This window comes from Capricornis sumatraensis, chromosome 17 (genome assembly GCF_032405125.1).
Source record: "Capricornis sumatraensis isolate serow.1 chromosome 17, serow.2, whole genome shotgun sequence".
NCBI lineage: Eukaryota > Metazoa > Chordata > Mammalia > Artiodactyla > Bovidae > Capricornis > Capricornis sumatraensis.
The window spans coordinates 55,429,199-55,446,528 of NC_091085.1; the positions used below are offsets into that span (position 1 = coordinate 55,429,199).

General features: G+C 43.1%; 1 protein-coding gene across 1 annotated transcript in view; it reads right to left on the reverse strand.

The window, feature by feature from the left end:
• The window catches only part of TMEM132C (transmembrane protein 132C), a 287,567-nt gene that overhangs the window by 150,780 nt on the left and 119,457 nt on the right, over nt 1–17,330 (reverse strand). Inside the window, exon 3 of the mRNA XM_068989610.1 lies at nt 9,896–10,042. Coding sequence (XP_068845711.1) covers nt 9,896–10,042 — 147 coding nt within the window. The remainder of the gene's footprint in view (nt 1–9,895; nt 10,043–17,330) is intronic.

The window sequence follows — 17,330 nt, forward strand, 5'->3', positions numbered from 1 at the left end:
TCATGTATGGATGTGAGAGTTGGACTGTGAAGAAAGCTAAGCGCCAAAGAATTGATGCTTTTAAACTGTGGTGTTGGAGAAGAATCTTAAGAGTCCCTTGGACTGCAAGGAGATCCAACCAGTCCATCCTAAAGAAGATGAGTCTTGGGTGTTCATTGGAAGGACTGATGCTGAAGTTGAAACTCCAATACTTTGGCCACCTCATGTGAAGAGTTGACTCACTGGAAAAGACTCTGATGCTGGGAGGGATTGGGGGCAGGAGGAGAAGGGGACGACAGAGGATGAGATGGCTGGATGGCATCACCGACTCGATGGATGTGAGTTTGAGTGAACTCCGGGAGTTGGTGATGGACAGGGAGGCCTGGCATGCTGCGATTCATGGGGTCACAAAGAGTCAGACACGACTGAGCGACTGAAATGAATTGAACCCCAAGGTCAAGTGCCAAGCTTTCTGTTGGTAATACCAGCCAGCTAGACATCAATCCCCTAGAGGAGGATATGGCAAGCCCCTCCAGTAGTCTGGCCTGGAAAATTCCATGGGAAGAGAAGCCTGGAGGACTACAGCCCGTGGGGTCGCAAAGAGTTGGACACAACTGAACGACAGAGGACACGAACATAGACATCAATAATATTTGTTCCTGTATATTGAATTTTAATTCACCCAATAAATATGAGATTATCCTGTGTATTTATAGACAGGAAGATTATTTTAGAAGAAAACATTAAAAAAAAATCATTTGCACAAATGTCCAAGTGGATGCTTTCTGCCTCTGAGTGTCTTCATTTCTTTTCTTTATCTGCCCAATGGCGTGAATCTCAGTTCCTGAAACCATGGGAAAGAGTTCCTGAAATAACGTACACAAAGCATTTTGTAAAATGCCAGGAACTAGGAAATACAGAGTATTATTTTGTATGTTGTCAAGCATTGCAAAACATGCAGAATATTACTGTTATTTAAGTTTCTATTTTTGAGATAATGTGTTTGCTTCCCCAGAGAGATATATTCCCCCTGAATGAATTATAATTTTTTTTAAACTAATATGGAACTTTTAAAATGCATAAGTGAACTCATTTAAATACAGGTGTTCAGGAGATAAGAGCACAGGTGTGTGTGGCCAGGCTGGGGGTCTTTCAGGTGGCACTCAGTGACACTCATGGGAGAGTCAGTCTCACTCAGAGCAGTAGAAGATCCCCAATATAGAGTTACCAGTTAACTTAAAAGAATGTCCATTAACCGGCACATGAAGGGATGCCCAATACTGCTAATGATCAGAGAAATGCAAATCAAAACTATGATGAGGTATCTATCACCTCACAACAGTCAGAATAGCCATCATCAAAAAATCTGCAAGTAATAAATGCTAGAGAGGTTGTGGAGAAAAGGGAAGATTAGTACACTGTTGGTGGAAATGTAAACTGTTGCAGCCACTGTGGAAAACTATAGGGAAGTTTCTCAGAAAACTAAAAATGGAATTACCAAACGATCTGGCAACCCCACTCCTGGGCATATATACAGACAAAACTCGAGAAGATACATGCACTCCTACGTTCACGGCAGCATTATTTACAATAGCCAAGACATGGCAACAATTTAAATATCCATCAATAGATGAATGGAAAAGAAGATGAGGTCCATACACACAGTGGGATATTACATGGCCATAAAAAAGAATGAAATAATGCCATTTTCGAGCTTCCCTGGTGTCTCAGATGGTAAAGAATCTGCCTAAAATACAGGAGACCTGGTGTTCAATCCCTGGGTTGGGAAGATTCCCTGGAGAAGGAAATGGCAACCCACTCCAGTATTTGCAGCAATGTGGATGCAACTGGAGATTATACTAAAGGAAGTCAGGAAGAGAAAAACAAATAACATATGGTATCACTTACATGTGGGCTCTAAAATATGACAGAAATGAACTTATCTATGAAACAGAAACATATTCACAGACAGAGAGAACAGACTGATGGTTGCTGAGGGGGAGGGGGTGTAGAGGAGGGAAGGACGGGGAGGCTGGGCTTAGTAGATGCAAACTATGATATAGAGTATGGATAAACAACAAGGTCTTACTATACAGCACAGAGAACTATATTCAATATACTGTGATAATCCATAATGGAAAAGAACATGAAAGAATGTATATATATAAACACATGCATATATGTACAAGTGCATTGCTTTGCTGTAAACAAAAATCAACTATACTTCAAAAAATTAAATAAGTAAAATTTAGATAATGAATGCCCACAGTTTACAGAAAACTCTAATCTTTGGCATTTCTCTTGAAGGAATGAACTTGGGAGAGTAAGGCTAAGAGAAAGCTTAGGGAAAAAGCATGGATTAGATAAAGGTGCAAACTTGTGGAGCCTGGACTCAATTGTGCCCTCCCTTCATGATGGACTTACTTCCCGGGCTTTATGAAATTCTTGATCCTCTGATGCTCAGATGAGCCCAAGCCCCAGGTTTGGAAAAGCTTCAGAATGTGGAAGGGAGAGAAAAGAGCAAGTAGAAGATTCCTCTCAAGGAATGCCCCCTTAGGGACGTTCAGTGATTAAGTCTCCACACTTCCACTGCAGGGGCACAGGTTCAATCCCTGGACAGGGAACTAAGATCTTGCATGCCACTGCCCAGCCCCCAAAGAGAAACAACCCCTCCCCCAAAACAAAACAAAACCCACAAAACCGCAACAATAAACCTTACACTCAAGAGAACCACAAAATGTGGTCCCTGTGCTTTTCATCCTCTTTGCCCGCAAAGAGGCATTGGCTTTGTTGATTCACTCAGTTATGGGGTTCAGAGAGGATGTTAATTGCTCCATTGGCCTCACAATCCCGATGGATGAAGTACAGTCTAGTAGGCTGCGTGCTGATGTTGTGTGATTGTGGAGATGCTCAGACTGTTACAACATTGATCTTGGAGGAGTGGAACAAAATTCAACACAGTTAGGGGTGTGTTTGGATCACGTGCAAGCTAACGTCCTGGATCTGAGGGCTTATGGACGTGGCTTCAGGAAAGAGTGAACAGGATGGTTCAGAGCTGCTGGACTTCAGGAGAAAAGAGTGCCATTGAAACAGCTATTTTAATGGATGGTCTTCCTACCAAGTTCTCCATCCCAACTGTACATGCTGCTGCTGCTGGTAAGTCGCTTTAGTCGTGTCTGACTCTGTGCGACCCCAGAGACACAACCCACCAGGCTCCCCTGTCCCTGGGATTCTCCAGGCAAGAACACTGGAGTGGGCTTCCATTTCCTTCTCCAATGCATGACAGTGAAAAGTGAAAGTGAAGTCGCTCAGTCGTGCCCAACTCTTAGTGACCCCAGGGACTGCAGCCTACCAGGCTCCTCTGTCTATGGGATTTTCCAGGCAAGAGTACTGGAGTGGGTTGCCATTGCCTTCTCCCCAACTGTACATAGAAGAGGTTGTTTCCCCAGGGAAGGAAGACCCCAGCAGGGGTCTTTACATTTCTGAGAATCACAAGTTGGGTTTGTTAGATGCAAACCTTAAGATGAGGAGTCACTTGTAAGTGATGGAGAAGGGAAGTTTTTCCAGGAAAAACGTAAGGGAGAGGGGAACTTCAATGTAACTGCATTTAGAGACAGGGCTTTAAAAATGTAATTAACTCATGGTTTTTTGGGGGGCGGGTATAGTTGCTTTGGGCATCCCTGGGCTCAGCAGTAAAGAGTCCACCACAACACAGGAGCCACAGGAGCCGTGGGTTCAATCCCTGGGTTGGGAAGATCTCCAGGAGGAGGGCACAGCAACCCACTGAAGTATTCTTGCTTGGGGAGCTCCATGGACAGAGGAGCCTGGCGCCTACTGTCCATAGGGTCGCGAAGAGTCAGACACGGCTGAAGCTATTTAGCATGCATGCACAGAGTTGCTTTACAATGTTGTGTTAGCTTCTGCTGTAAAATGAAGTGAATCAACGATATGTATACATATACCATACTATGTGGAGAAGGCAATGGCACCCCACTCCAGTACTCTTGCCTGGAAAATCCCATGGATGGAGGAGCCTGGTGGGCTGCAGTCCACGGGGTTGCTAGGAGTCAGACACAACTGAGCGACTTCACTTTCACTTTTCACTGTCATGCATTGGAGAAGGAAATGGCAACCCACTCCAGTGTTCTTGCCTGGAGGATCCCTGGGACGGGGGAGCCTGGGTGGGCTGCCGTCTATGGGGTCGCACAGAGTCAGACACGACTGAAACGATTCAGCAGCATCATACAATGGAATAGTATTCAGCCTTAAAAAGGAAGATAATTTGACCCCTTCTGTAATATGGATGAACCTTAAAGAGATTATGCTAAATGAAATAACCCAGCACACAAGGACAAATATTATGATTCCACCTATATGAAGCATCTAGAATAGTCAAATTCAGAGAGTCAAAGTAGAATAAGGGTTGCCACGGTTGGGGGGAAGAGGCAGTGGGGAATGATTGTTTAATGGGCACAGAGTTTCAGTTTGGAAAAATGGAAAAGTTCTAGAGCTGGACAGTGGCAACAACTGCACAACAATGTGATGCACTTAATGTCACAGAACTCTACTCTTAAAATGGTTAAAGCAGCAAATTTTATGTTATGTATATTTTGCCACAAAGAAACAAAACGAGGCAGAGGGGAAAAATTCTGGACACTCTTTAGATGTAGAACTTACACTGTATCAAATGTTATTGGGAAATCTGAAATATATCAGCTCCTTGTTTAACAAACCTTGAAAGATACATATAATTAAGGCTACATGGAGTTATAAGGATGGGGTCCCAATCTGACCAGACTAGTGTCCCAACAAGAACAGAAAGTGACATCTGAGCTCTCTCTCTTTCCAGATGGACACACAGTGGAAAGACCATGTAAGGACAAGGCAAGAAGGTCAGGAAGAGAGGGCTCGCCAGAAACCAACATTAACAGCACCTTGATCTTGGACTTTTGGTCTCTAGAATGGTGAAAGGATGAATGTGTGCTGAATAAGTCACCCAGTTTGTGGTGTAACAGTTTGTGCTGTAATACCCAGTTTGTTACAGCAACTCTAGCTGACTAATACAGTCACATAGGTGCAGAGAGGCAGTGTAAAGGTTTCAAGAGGAACCTGAACAGGGCAGTGACCACCACATTGGGTGACTCATTGGCCAAATTTCCTATTATGATAAGAATATGCATAAATTATGGCCCCGTTCTAATCACCAAGGAAATGACTTTAAACAATTCTTATAGTTTTGTACTTATTGTAATGCATATTCGAAACTTAAGTATACAATTTCAAGGTCATTATTACTAAGAATAAAGAGAAACTTTTAAAAACCAGAGCAATAAATAGACGATTTAAAGAAAACTCCTGGCACTTACCTGGTGGTTCAGTGGTTAAGACTCCAAGCTTCCAATGCAGTGGACCTGGGTTCAATCCCTGGTAAGGGAACTAGATCCTGCATGCTGCAATTAAAGATCCTGTGTGCCATAACTAAGACCCGGCACAGCAAAATGAATAAATAAGTGAAAATAAATACTATAAAAGAGAAAACTCTTGCGTAGTGGTCCAAGTGGTACATGAAAAAGTACGATTTGGGACAAGTTTTTGGCTATTGCTAAGATTCCGCTGGTGTTGACCGTTTTCTAAGCTGATTCTACAGCCTTCCCTGCAATATCCTTTGAATAAATCCCTCTTCTGCTGAAATAAGTCAGGATCATCACTTTAGGAGCATTTAAGAACTCTCACTAATACAGGTAGAACCATAAAATTTCCCTTTTAATCAACTAGCTTAAGTCAAATTGAAAGAGTAAATCAATTGGAAGATTAGGGTAGGAGATAAACTACTGAGAAAATGAGAGGTTAAACCATGGGTCTGTAATTCACATCCTGCATGAGAGGGCCAAGCTTACCTTTCCAGACTAATCCCTGAAACTCCTTATGGTGTTACTTCCAGCCCAGGACCATCACTCATCCTCACACATCTAAACATTTGCCATCTTCCTCCTGTGCCTGGAATGCCATCATGCTTTATCTCTGCATATTCAATTATTTCCTTCTGCCCTGGGAGAGTTCACAGACAAGTCCTCTCCAATTTGCAGAGTATTTGAGGTGAGGCAGGCAGTGTGAAATGACTCCCAGTCATCCCCATCTCCTGGTACTCATCCACCCTCCCCTTGGTCATTATCTCCCCTTGAGTGGAGCTCGGATCACTAATGAAATAAGACGCAACCAATATGTCACTTGCAGGATTAGGTTATAAAATACTATGACTTCCATTTGCTGGCATTTTCTTTCTCCCTGCGTCATTCCATGATGGAGAGGGATGCCCAGTAAGGAACAAGACACTGATGTCCTCTGTTCAGCAATCCCTGAACCTGAATCGTGCCAACAGCCACATGAACTAGGGAGTGGATTCTTGAGCCTTCAGATGAGACCATCCAAGCCTGACCAACACTGTGATTATAGCTTAGTGAGATATCCTCACAGTTTCCCAGGTGGCAAAGTGGTAAAGATTCCTCCTGCCAATGCAAGGGCCATGGGTTTAATCCCTGGTCTGGGAAGACTCCACATGCTGCAGGACAGCTAAGCCTGTGTGCCACAACTAACCGAGCCTGTGCTCTAGAGCTTTGTCCTCCACAACAAGAGAAGCCACTGCAATGAGAAGCCTGGACACTGCAACTAGAGAGTAGCCTCCACTTGCTGCAACTAAAGAAAGCCTAAGTGCAGCAAAGAAGACCCAGCACAGCCATAAATAAATAAATAAATGAAAAAAAACTTTTTTTTTTTTTAAAAGAGCTATTTACATACATAAATCCACTGCCTGTTAATGAACACATTCCCTTTAATCTGCATAATCAACACTAATCTTGTGGGGTTAATTAGATTTTATGTGCATTTGATTCAGGAGATTTAATTCAATTTCTGATCTCCTGCTTAGAGCAAGGGACCCATGCACACATCTCCTTCTGGCCATGTTTTCACAAGTTGAGACATTTGGACACCCGACCCTCACCCCCAGATGTACTAAGAATCTTTCTTGGGAGCGTGGTGGTGAAGGCTGGTGTTTGATCTAGTAAGCTGTTCAGGACACCAGATGTGTTTTCTGGCTGCACACTGAAGGCAGGATGGAGGAAGAGGTTTTACAGGTAAAAGAACTGGGTGTTTCTCAATGAATTGGAGCATTTGCAGAGTTTTTCTTGGCAGCCTTGAAGTATTCACTGAAGAAAATATGTCCAATAATGGAGCTGGATATTTCTTCCTATAGTGCTAATCCCTTCAAGAAAAGATGTTGACAGACTGCATCACTAAAAAATGATCAAACTTTTTGAGCCTAAGAAGCCACCTTAAGCAAAACAAAAGTGGACAAGTCGCCTCCTGCCTGTAGAAGGTAGTTTGCACGCACACATGCTAAGTTGCTTCGGTCGTGTCCGACTCTGTGCGACCCCATAGATGGCAGCCCACCAGGCTCCCTCGTCCCTGGGATTCTCCAGGTAAGAGTACTGGAGTGGGGTGCCATTGCCTTTTCTGAAATCTATGTGATGGAATCCTAAAAGTTTTTTGAGGATATAATTAATGTCAAAGGAAGATGTTATCAATATAACTGAAATTTAGGGACTTCCCTGGTGGTCCAGTGATTAAGACTCTAGTCTTCCAATGCAAGGGGGCAGGGGTTCGACCCCTGGTTGGGGACAAAGATCCCACATGTTGCATGGCATGGGCAATATATATATAGTTAATCCTGTCAAGAAAACACGCTGACAGACTGTATCAAGAGCCCTAAAACACAATCAAACTTTTTGATTCTAAGAAGCCACCTTAAGCAAAAGAGAAATGGACAAGTCAACTATATATTATATATACGTACATACATATTGGCCATGGTGGCACTGATGGTAAAGAATTCACCTGCTGATGCAGGAGATGCAAGAGACGCAAGTTTGATTTCTGGGTCGGGAATATTCCCTGAAGAAGGGCATGGCAACCCACTCTAGTATTTTTGCCTGGAGAATCCCACGGACAGAGGCAGGCTACAGTCCATGGGGTGCAGAGTTGGATACTACTGAGTGACTGAGCACACACAATCTGTGTGTGTGTGTGTGTGTGTGTATACATATATATGAGATGTTTAAGATATTAAGCAACAGGATATATACTATGATACCAGATTTGTTTAAAAAATAAATCTACTACATATTTATCATACACAAATGTTATCTATGTATAAAATGTGGGAAGAAAATGAACCAACATATTAGCAGTGGATTATCCTTAGGTAGAAGGGAGGCGTGTGTGCATATTAAGTCACTTCAGTTGTGTCTGACTCTACACGACCCTATGGACTGTAGACCGCCAGGCTCCTCTGTCTGTAGAACTCTCCAGGTAAGAATACTGAAGTGGGTTGCCAAGCCTCCTCCAGGGGATCTTCCCAATCAAGGCATGGGATCGAACCCACGTCTCTTACGCCTCCTGCATTAGCAGGTCGGTTCATCACCATTAGCGCCACCTGGGAAGTCCCTAGGTAGAAGAGATACTGATACATTATTTTAGCTTCTTTCTTGTCTAACTAGTTTCACAAATACTCCCAGATGAGTAATTGTTGATTTTATACAGAGAAAGCAATTATGTTAAATAATAATCCAGGATGTCTATCTAGAAGCTCACAGAGCATCCTTTATGCACTGTTGCCACTGAGAGTCACCTTTCATCTTTATATTCCTCCTCTCTGAAGACTAAGTCTAATCCTTTATGATCCTGACACCAGTTCTGCTGCGTGTCTTTTTTTCCACCACCACTACGCAATTCTCTGACCAGCTGGCTGTCCTACAATTCAACTCAATTCTGACACTCTCTACCAACAGATAGTGTCTGATCCCAAAGGTTGAGGGCTCAGTTCCATGAGACTGCCCCCACCTTCAGATGCCAACTGCAAGCTCAACTTGTCACCTATGCTTCTGACCGATCGATTTTAGATCGAAGGATCCCATGACCCCCTCCTTGGGTTCCATTAAATAGCTAGAGTGGCTCACAGAACTCAGAGAAACACTTCGCTTACTAAAATACCGGTTATTATGAAAGGCTATAACTCAGAAATAGCCCGATGAAAGACACGCACAGGGTGAGGTATGGGGAAAGGGGCAAGTTTCCAGGCTCTCTCCAGGCGCTACTGTCCCTAAGTCTCCACCTAATCACTGCCCCGGAAGCTCTCCAAACTCAGTCTTTTTGTTTTGTTTTTAAAGAGGCTTCATTCCATGAGCACCATTGATTAACTCATATTGGCCACTGGTTACTGAACTCAGTCTTCAGTTCCCCTCTCCAACCAGGAGGCCAGGAGGTGGGACTGAATACTCCAGCCTTCTAATCACAGCCTTGGTTCCCCTGGCAACCAGTTTGGATCTTAAGGTGCACTAGGAGGCTTTCCAAGAGTCACCTTATTGACATAAACAAGAGACACCTTGATGCTTTCATCCTGGTAAAGTCCAAGGGTTTTCAGAGCTCTGTGCCAGGAACAGACACGAAGACCAAATATGTATTTCTTAGTATAAATCACAGAATCACACCCTCTGCACAAAGGGCGAACCATTGTAAAGAAAGCAGCCTCTGATAAGCAAGGGCAACCGGAGATGACACAGCCTCCAGGACATGAGTGTAGGTGAGGAGAATGAATAAGCCTGCAAAGCAGACTAGACCTTGCAAACTAATCTCTGTTTCAAAACCCGAAAAGGAGAGACCCTGGGAATCAGGGCCCTGCCCTTCCTACTGGAGATGCCAAAAGGTCCTGCTGGTGATGTTAAGTGTCTCCAGATCGCCAAACCAAGGTGTGACAGCTCTGCTAAGCAGTGGTTAACTTGAGTCTAAGGCAGGGCTCTTAGGCGGAGACCGGGTCTTGGAAGCCTGGGTCGCCAGTCGAGAGGGAGCCCCTCCCACTTACCTGTTGCGCATGCCTGGTGCCAGTCGCTGGCACACCACGGCGGTGGTGGCGTGTTTGCCTCCGTTCCCCATCTCTTGCTTGACGTCCCACTGCCGAGGCTCACTGGTCCGCGTGCTCAGGATGTTCACCCCCTTCTTCACCTTGGCTCTGCGGGGATGAAGGCAAGAGAGAGAGAATCGAGAGATCAATGACTCGGCCTTTCCAAATGCGCTCATGCTCCGCTCAGCTGAGTGCCCTGCCTTTTCATTTTTCTTCTTTTTTTCATATCCAGTGGCACAGACAGACAAGGGGCCCCAGAGGGGTAGGATGAGGATTGGTGATTGGAGTGGGAGGCGATCTACCCACAGACCCAGGACTCGTGGAATTTGCTGTCCAGATCTGATGAAGGAAGAGGGCCCCCCAACAGACCCCCAAACCAAGGAGTAGCACAGCCAAGGGGTCAGGAGAAAAGCACGTCTGCACAGGCTAGCCATTCTCAATCAGGGTCGGCTGTGTCCTGCAGGGACCACGTGCTGATGTCTGGAGACATTTTTGGCTGTCTCAACTATGGGGGTAGGGCTGGCATCTAGGGAGCAGCTAAAAGAGCCTCCCAAGGCACAGAACATGTCCCCAAACACGAGTTAACAAGTTCCAAGTGCCCAACGTGCCCAAGTTCAGAAACCCTGGTGGAGGTGTACACGCTGCTTTCTCCACTTTGTCCAGTGTGGCTTTGGGTAAACGATAAACTCTTTTGTCTTCCTTCCTTCCTCTGTAAATGGATATGTTAATAGTAACCTATGCTATAAAGCTGTTGCGATGATGAAATGTATTATTAATAACACATATAAAGAAATCAGAACAGTGCCAGGTATACAACAAGCACTTAATAAACGTTATTGTTGTATCACTCCAGGGAGGTCCCCGACCTGCTTCATGTGACCTGCCAGGTCTCCTCTGGAAATAAGCTCAGCTGAATACACTATCCATGGACTTTTTAAAAAGGCAAGGTGCTTCTCTTAGAATTGTTTTGGCCACATCTCTTAGCCTTTCTGAACCTCAGTCTTCCCATCAATAAACCGGTGAGAAAAGTAGCAGATTGAACAGAAATACCGACTTCTCCTTTCTTCCCAAATTCCATTTAAAGGGAAGTTGAGGGGACTATTTTTATTGTGATTAATTTTTTAAATTTTATCTTGTTTATTTTTGGTGGCACTGAGTCCTCATTGCTGCATGCGGGCTTTCTCTGGTTGCAGTGAGGGGGCTACTCTCTAGTTGTGTGGGGGCTACTCGTTGCAGTGGCTTCTCTTGTTGTGGAGCATGGGCTCCAGGACATGTGAGTTTCAGTAGTTGGCACACAGGCTCGACTGCCCCATGGCCTGTGTGATCTTTCCAGACCAAGGATCGAACTCATGTCCCCTGCATTGGCAGGCAGATTCTTACCCACTGGACCACCAGAGAAGTATGAGGGGACTATTTGTAAAGGCCCACGAAGATGAGGAGGAGAGACGCAGCCAACGTAAACGACCTGGAGACCTGAACGCTGATGTCCAAAGGGGTGAAACTGTCAGCTGAACTTCCAAACTAAGTTGTGAGCTGTTGGCAAGAGTAGCTAAGAACCGATAAGAGTTTAGACCATGAAATCTCCCCGTCTCAGTGGGACCACTAAAAGTGGGAGTCTATGTGGGCTAATATGGAGGATTAGCTAAAAGTATGTTTATGAAGCAACCAGATACAAATGCCTTTCTGTCTCGGGGTGACTGCCAGACTTCCCATCAGGCCTGAGGGACCACGAAGACCCGAGACTCAGGTTACCATGCCCCAAAGCATGTGTGGAGTCATGCGACACAACGCACACTGAACACGGAGATTCCTGGGACTCTGTCCCCAGAGCTGGACCTTCACCCTCTAGGGAAAATACCATATTCTAGGTCATCAGGTACTGGTCCTGCAGCCTCTCCAGCCAGCCAGCCAGGTTGCCTTTCAGCAAAGCTTGTAGTCAGCAAGTCCCACTCATGGACTCAGAGCCTCTAATGGACTTTTAGGCTCTCATTTTTTCTTTACATGAGCAAACAAGAATCAAGAAGCTTAGGACTCTGAGAAAAGTTTATACATGACACAGGAACAAAGTAAAAAAGAAAAAAGAAAGCAAAAGAAATCTGTAGAAAATATAGCCTATGCAGGAAAGACCAAAATTAATAAAATACACAGTCGTTCACATTCACAGAGCCATCAGAGAAGATACTGCAGTCATGAAACAAAAACAGACTGCTATCTAGTAAACGCAAAAGGGGGAAGAAAGGAGCCCTTGGAAATTAAAAAATACAATAGCAGAATTGGAGAAGGAAATGGCAACCTACTCCAATATTCTTGCCTGGAGAATCCCATGGGCGGAGGGGCCTGGTGGGCTACAGTCTGTGAGGCTGCACAGAGTCAAACACGACTGAGCGACTAACACACACAGAAATGGAAAGTCAGTGGAATGGTTGATGGATAGCGTTGAAGACATATGTTTTAGGAAGTAGAAAAAAAAAAGAAATGGAAGAGAATTACTTTGAGGTTCAACATCTGAACAATATAAAAACACACAAAAGGGAGAGCAGGAATCACCAATGTAGTCATTTAAAGAAATTTACCCAAATGAAAGGATAGAAGTGTCCAAACTGGAAGGCCTTACTGGGTGATGAACCCAAGACAGAGGACTGATACAGCTCAGGACACTGCATACAGATAGGTGAATTCTGTACTCCTCCAGACCGAGAAAGGATCAGGGATCAGAATGGATACAAGATTCACCACAGTCACTCTGGGAACTACAAGGTGATCAAAAATACCTTCAGGACTTCCCTGGTGGCCCAGTGGTTAAGAATCCAGCTGCCAACGCAGGGGATATGGCTTCGATCCCTGGTCTGGGAAGAACCCACATGCTGCGGATCAACTAAGCCTGTGAGCTGTAACTACTGAAGCCCGTCCTTCCTAGAACACATCTCTGCAACAGGGACGCCACCACAATGAGTAGCCCCCTACTTGCCATAACTAGAGAAAGAACAACTTTTTAAATCTTCAAAAATCAAAGGGGAAATGATTTCCAACCTACCATTTGATATCCAGCTACTGATGAAGAAAATGTTTCCAGATATGCAAGTTCTCCAAAAATTGACTTCCTACACCCTTGCTCAGAAAACTACTTGAGGATGTGCTCCATCAAACAAGGGGGTAAATATAGAAAAAAATTGTGAGACCCAGGAAGTGAAATTAAAAAAAAAACATGACAGAGATGCATGGTAGGTTCATGGTGAACAGAGGTCCTGGATGATAACTGAGCACCAGCATGGACAACAGTCTATGATGTCTCCAGGAAACTGCAAATTTCCTGATAAAGTTGATGTGAAAATATTTGAATGGAGACTTAGATAATCAGCAAAGAGTTGGGGACTATGAAGAAAATGAAGAAAAATAATAAACAGAAAATGAAGAAATAATAAAACCAAATTAGTTTTTAATTCTGGGACTACACCATTATTATGCAGAAGAGTCATCATTATTTAATACTTGGTTTACTGTGAGTAGTACACGTACTTATAATATTTTAAACACAAATTATTAATCTAGATAAAATATGATTGTATTATCGGAGAGATGGAGACACAGAAAAGATGGGGAGAAAAGATAGATTCTTATTCTTCATAGTGAAATATTTTATAGCTATTGCCTAAAACTAAACAAATGAATGAGGGAGGGATGGTTTGGGAGATTGGGATTAGCAGATGCAAACTAGTGTATATAAGATAGATAAAAAACAAGGTCTTACTGTAGAGCATAGGGAATTCTATTCAGCATCTTATGATAAACCATAATGAAAAAGAATATGAAATAGATTGTATATATATGTATAACTGAATCACTTTGTTGTACAGCAGAAAGTAACACAACACTGAAAATCAACTACACTTTAATGAAATAAATTTTTAAAAATGAAGAATTATCAACCTTATGTTGCTTAGTGATATGGCCACAAATGCCAAACAAGCAGGAATTTTGCTTCTGTCTGTGGAGAAAGGCTGTAGAAGGGAACAACTTACTGCAGTATTTTTCAAAATAATTTTAAATTTTGAAATAGGTTGATAGTTTGAGATTAACAAGAAGTATAAAGAATTCTTATACATCTTCCCCCAGCTTTCCCCTGTAATGCTTTCATACATGGTCATAGTACATTTTCAAAACCAGGAAACTGACATTGCTACTATGCTATGAATTCACGTTCACACCCTGTTTAGATGTCACTTGTATTCATGTGCGCTTTTATAAAACTATTATTTTACTGAAGTATAGTTGGTTTATAATGTTGTGTTAATATCTGCTGTATAGCAGAGTGATTCAGTTATGTATTATATATATATACAAATATGCATATATTCTTTTTCACATTCCTTTCCATGATGGTTTATCACTGGATACTGAATAGAGTGCCCTGTGCCATACAGTAGGACCTTGTTGCTTATTGTTCTGTGCAGGATAGTTAGCATCTGCTAATCCTAAACTCCCAACGCATCCCTCCCCTACTCCCATCCCCCTTGGCAACCACAAACCTGTTCTCTACATCTGTCACCTGCATCTTTGGGGGAGTGGTGTAGTTCTATAAAATCACATCACATGTGTAGATTAAAGGAATCATCACCACAACCAGGACACAGAAGAATTCCACCATCATAAAGACACTCCTTAATGTTACTCCTTAATAGTCATACCCGCCCACCACTTAGCCCCCACAGACTCTGATCTGTTCTCTATTCCTGTATTTTTGTCACTTCGAGAATGTTAGATACAGTTTTTACCAACAAACTCTGCAGAATTATTTGATTTCTTAAATTACATACAAAGTTATCTTATGAAAGGAATAGCTTAAAAAATTATACATGCACACAGCCCTGCCCTGCTAACCTTACTAGTTGGAGGAGATACATTGCTGTGATTAATTAACAGGCAAGATTTACTGAGCATGGGCCCACCCATCAGAACAAGACCCAGTTTCCCCCTCAGTCAGTCTCCCCATCAGGAAGCTTCTATAAGCCTTTCATCCATCTCCATCAGAGGGCAGACAGACTGAAAACCACAATCACAGAAAGCTAACCAATCTGATCACATGGACCACAGCCTTGTCTAACTCAGTGAAACTATGAGCCACGCTGTGTGGGGCCACCCAAGATGGATGGGTCATGGTGGAGAGTTCTGACAAAATGTGGACCACTGGTGAAGGAAATGGCAAACTACTTCAGTATTCTTGCCTTGAGAACCCATGAACAGTAGGAAAAGGCAAAAAGACAGGACACTGAAAGATGAACTACCCAGGCCGGTAGGTGCCCAATATGCTACTGGAGATCAGTGGAGAACTAGCTCCAGAAAGAATGAAGAGATGGAGCCAAAGCAAAAACAACACCCAGTTGTGGATGTGACTGGTGATGGAAGTAAAGTCTGATGCTGTAAAGAACAATATTGAACAGGAACCTGGAATGTTAGCTCCATGAATCAAGGCAATTTGGAAGTGGTCAAACAGGAGATGGAAAGAGTGAACGTTGACATTTTAGGAATCAGTGAACTAAAACGGATTGGAATGGGTGAATTTAACTCAGATGACCATTCTATCTACTACTGTGGGCAAGAATCCCTTAGAAGAAATGGAGTAGCCATCATAGTCAACAAAAGAGTTTGAAGTGCAGTAATTGGATGCAATCTCAAAAACGACAGAATGATTTCTGTTCATTTCCAAAGCAAACCATTCAATATCACAGTAATCCAAGTCTATGCCCTGACCAGTAATGCTGAAGAAGCTGAAATTGAATGGTTCTATGAAGACCTACAAGACCTTCTAGAACTAACACCCAAAAAAGATGATCTTTCCATTATAGGAGACTAGAATGCAAAAGTAGGAAGTCAAGAAACACCTGGAATAACAGGCAAATTTGGCCTTGGAGTACAGAATGAAGCAGGGCAAAGGTTAACAGAGTTTTGCCAAGAAAACACACTGGTCATAGAAAACACCCTCTTCCAACAACACAAGAGAAGACTCTACACATGGACATCACCAGATGGTCAATACTGAAATCAGATTGATTATACTCTTTGCAGCCAAAGATGGAGAAGCTCTAAACAGTTAGCAAAAACAAGACCAGGAGCTGACTGTGGCTCAGATCATGGACTCTTTATTGCCAAGTTCAGACTTAAATTGAAGAAAGTAGGGAAAACCACTAGCCCATTCAGGTATGACCTAAATCAAATTCCTTATCATTATACAGTGGAAGTGACAAATAGATTCAAGGGATTAGATCTGATAAAGTGCCTGAAGAACTATGGACGGAGGTTTGTGACACTGTATAGGAGGCAGGGATCAAGACTATCCCCAAGAAAAAGAAATGCAAAAAGGCAAAATGGTTTTCTGAGGAGGACTTACAAATAGCTAAGAAAAGAACAGAAGCAAAAGGCAAAGGAGAAAAGAAAAGATACACCTATTTGAATGCAGAGTTCCAAAGAATAGCAAGGAGATGAGAAAGCCTTCCTCAGTCATCAGTGCAAAGAAACAGAGGAAAAAAATAGAATGGGAAAGACTAGAGATCCCTTCAAGAAAATTAGAGATACAAAGGGAACATTTCATGCAAAGATGGGCTCGATAAAAGACAGAACTGGTCTGGACCTAACAGAAGCAGAAGATATTAAGAAGAGGAGGCAAGAATACACAGAAGAACTGTACAAAAAAGATCTTCAAGACCCAGATAATCACGATGGTGTGATCACTCACCTAGAGCCAGACATCCTGGAATGTAAAGTCAAGTGGGCCTTAGAAAGCATCACTATGAAGAAAGCTAGTGGAGGTGATGGCATTCCAGTGGAGCTATTTCAAATCCAGAAAGATGATGCAGTGAAAGTGCTGCCCTCAATATGCCAGCAAATTTGGAAAACTCAGCAGTGGCCAAAGGACTGGAAAAGGTCAGTTTTCATTCCAGTTCCAAAGAAAGGCAATGCCAAAGAATGCTCAAACTACCGCACGATTGCACTCATCCCACATGCTAGCAAAGTAATGCTCAAAATTCTCCAAGCCGGGCTTCAACAATACGTGAACCGTAAACTTCCAGATGTTCAAGCTGCACTTAGAAAAGGCAGAGGAACCAGACATAAAATTGCTGACACCCACTGGATCACCAAAAAAGTGAGAGAGTTCCAGAAAAATATCTATTTTTGCTTTATTGACTATGCCAAAGCCTTTGACTGTGTGGATCACAATAAACTGTCGAAATTCTTCAAAAGGTGGGAATACCAGACCATCTGATCTGCCTCTTGAGAAATCTGTATGTAGGTCAGGAAGCAACAGTTAGAACTGGACATGGAACAACAGACTGACTGGTTCCAAATTGGGAAAGGCATACGTCAAGGCTGTATATTGTCATCCTGCTTATTGAACGTATAT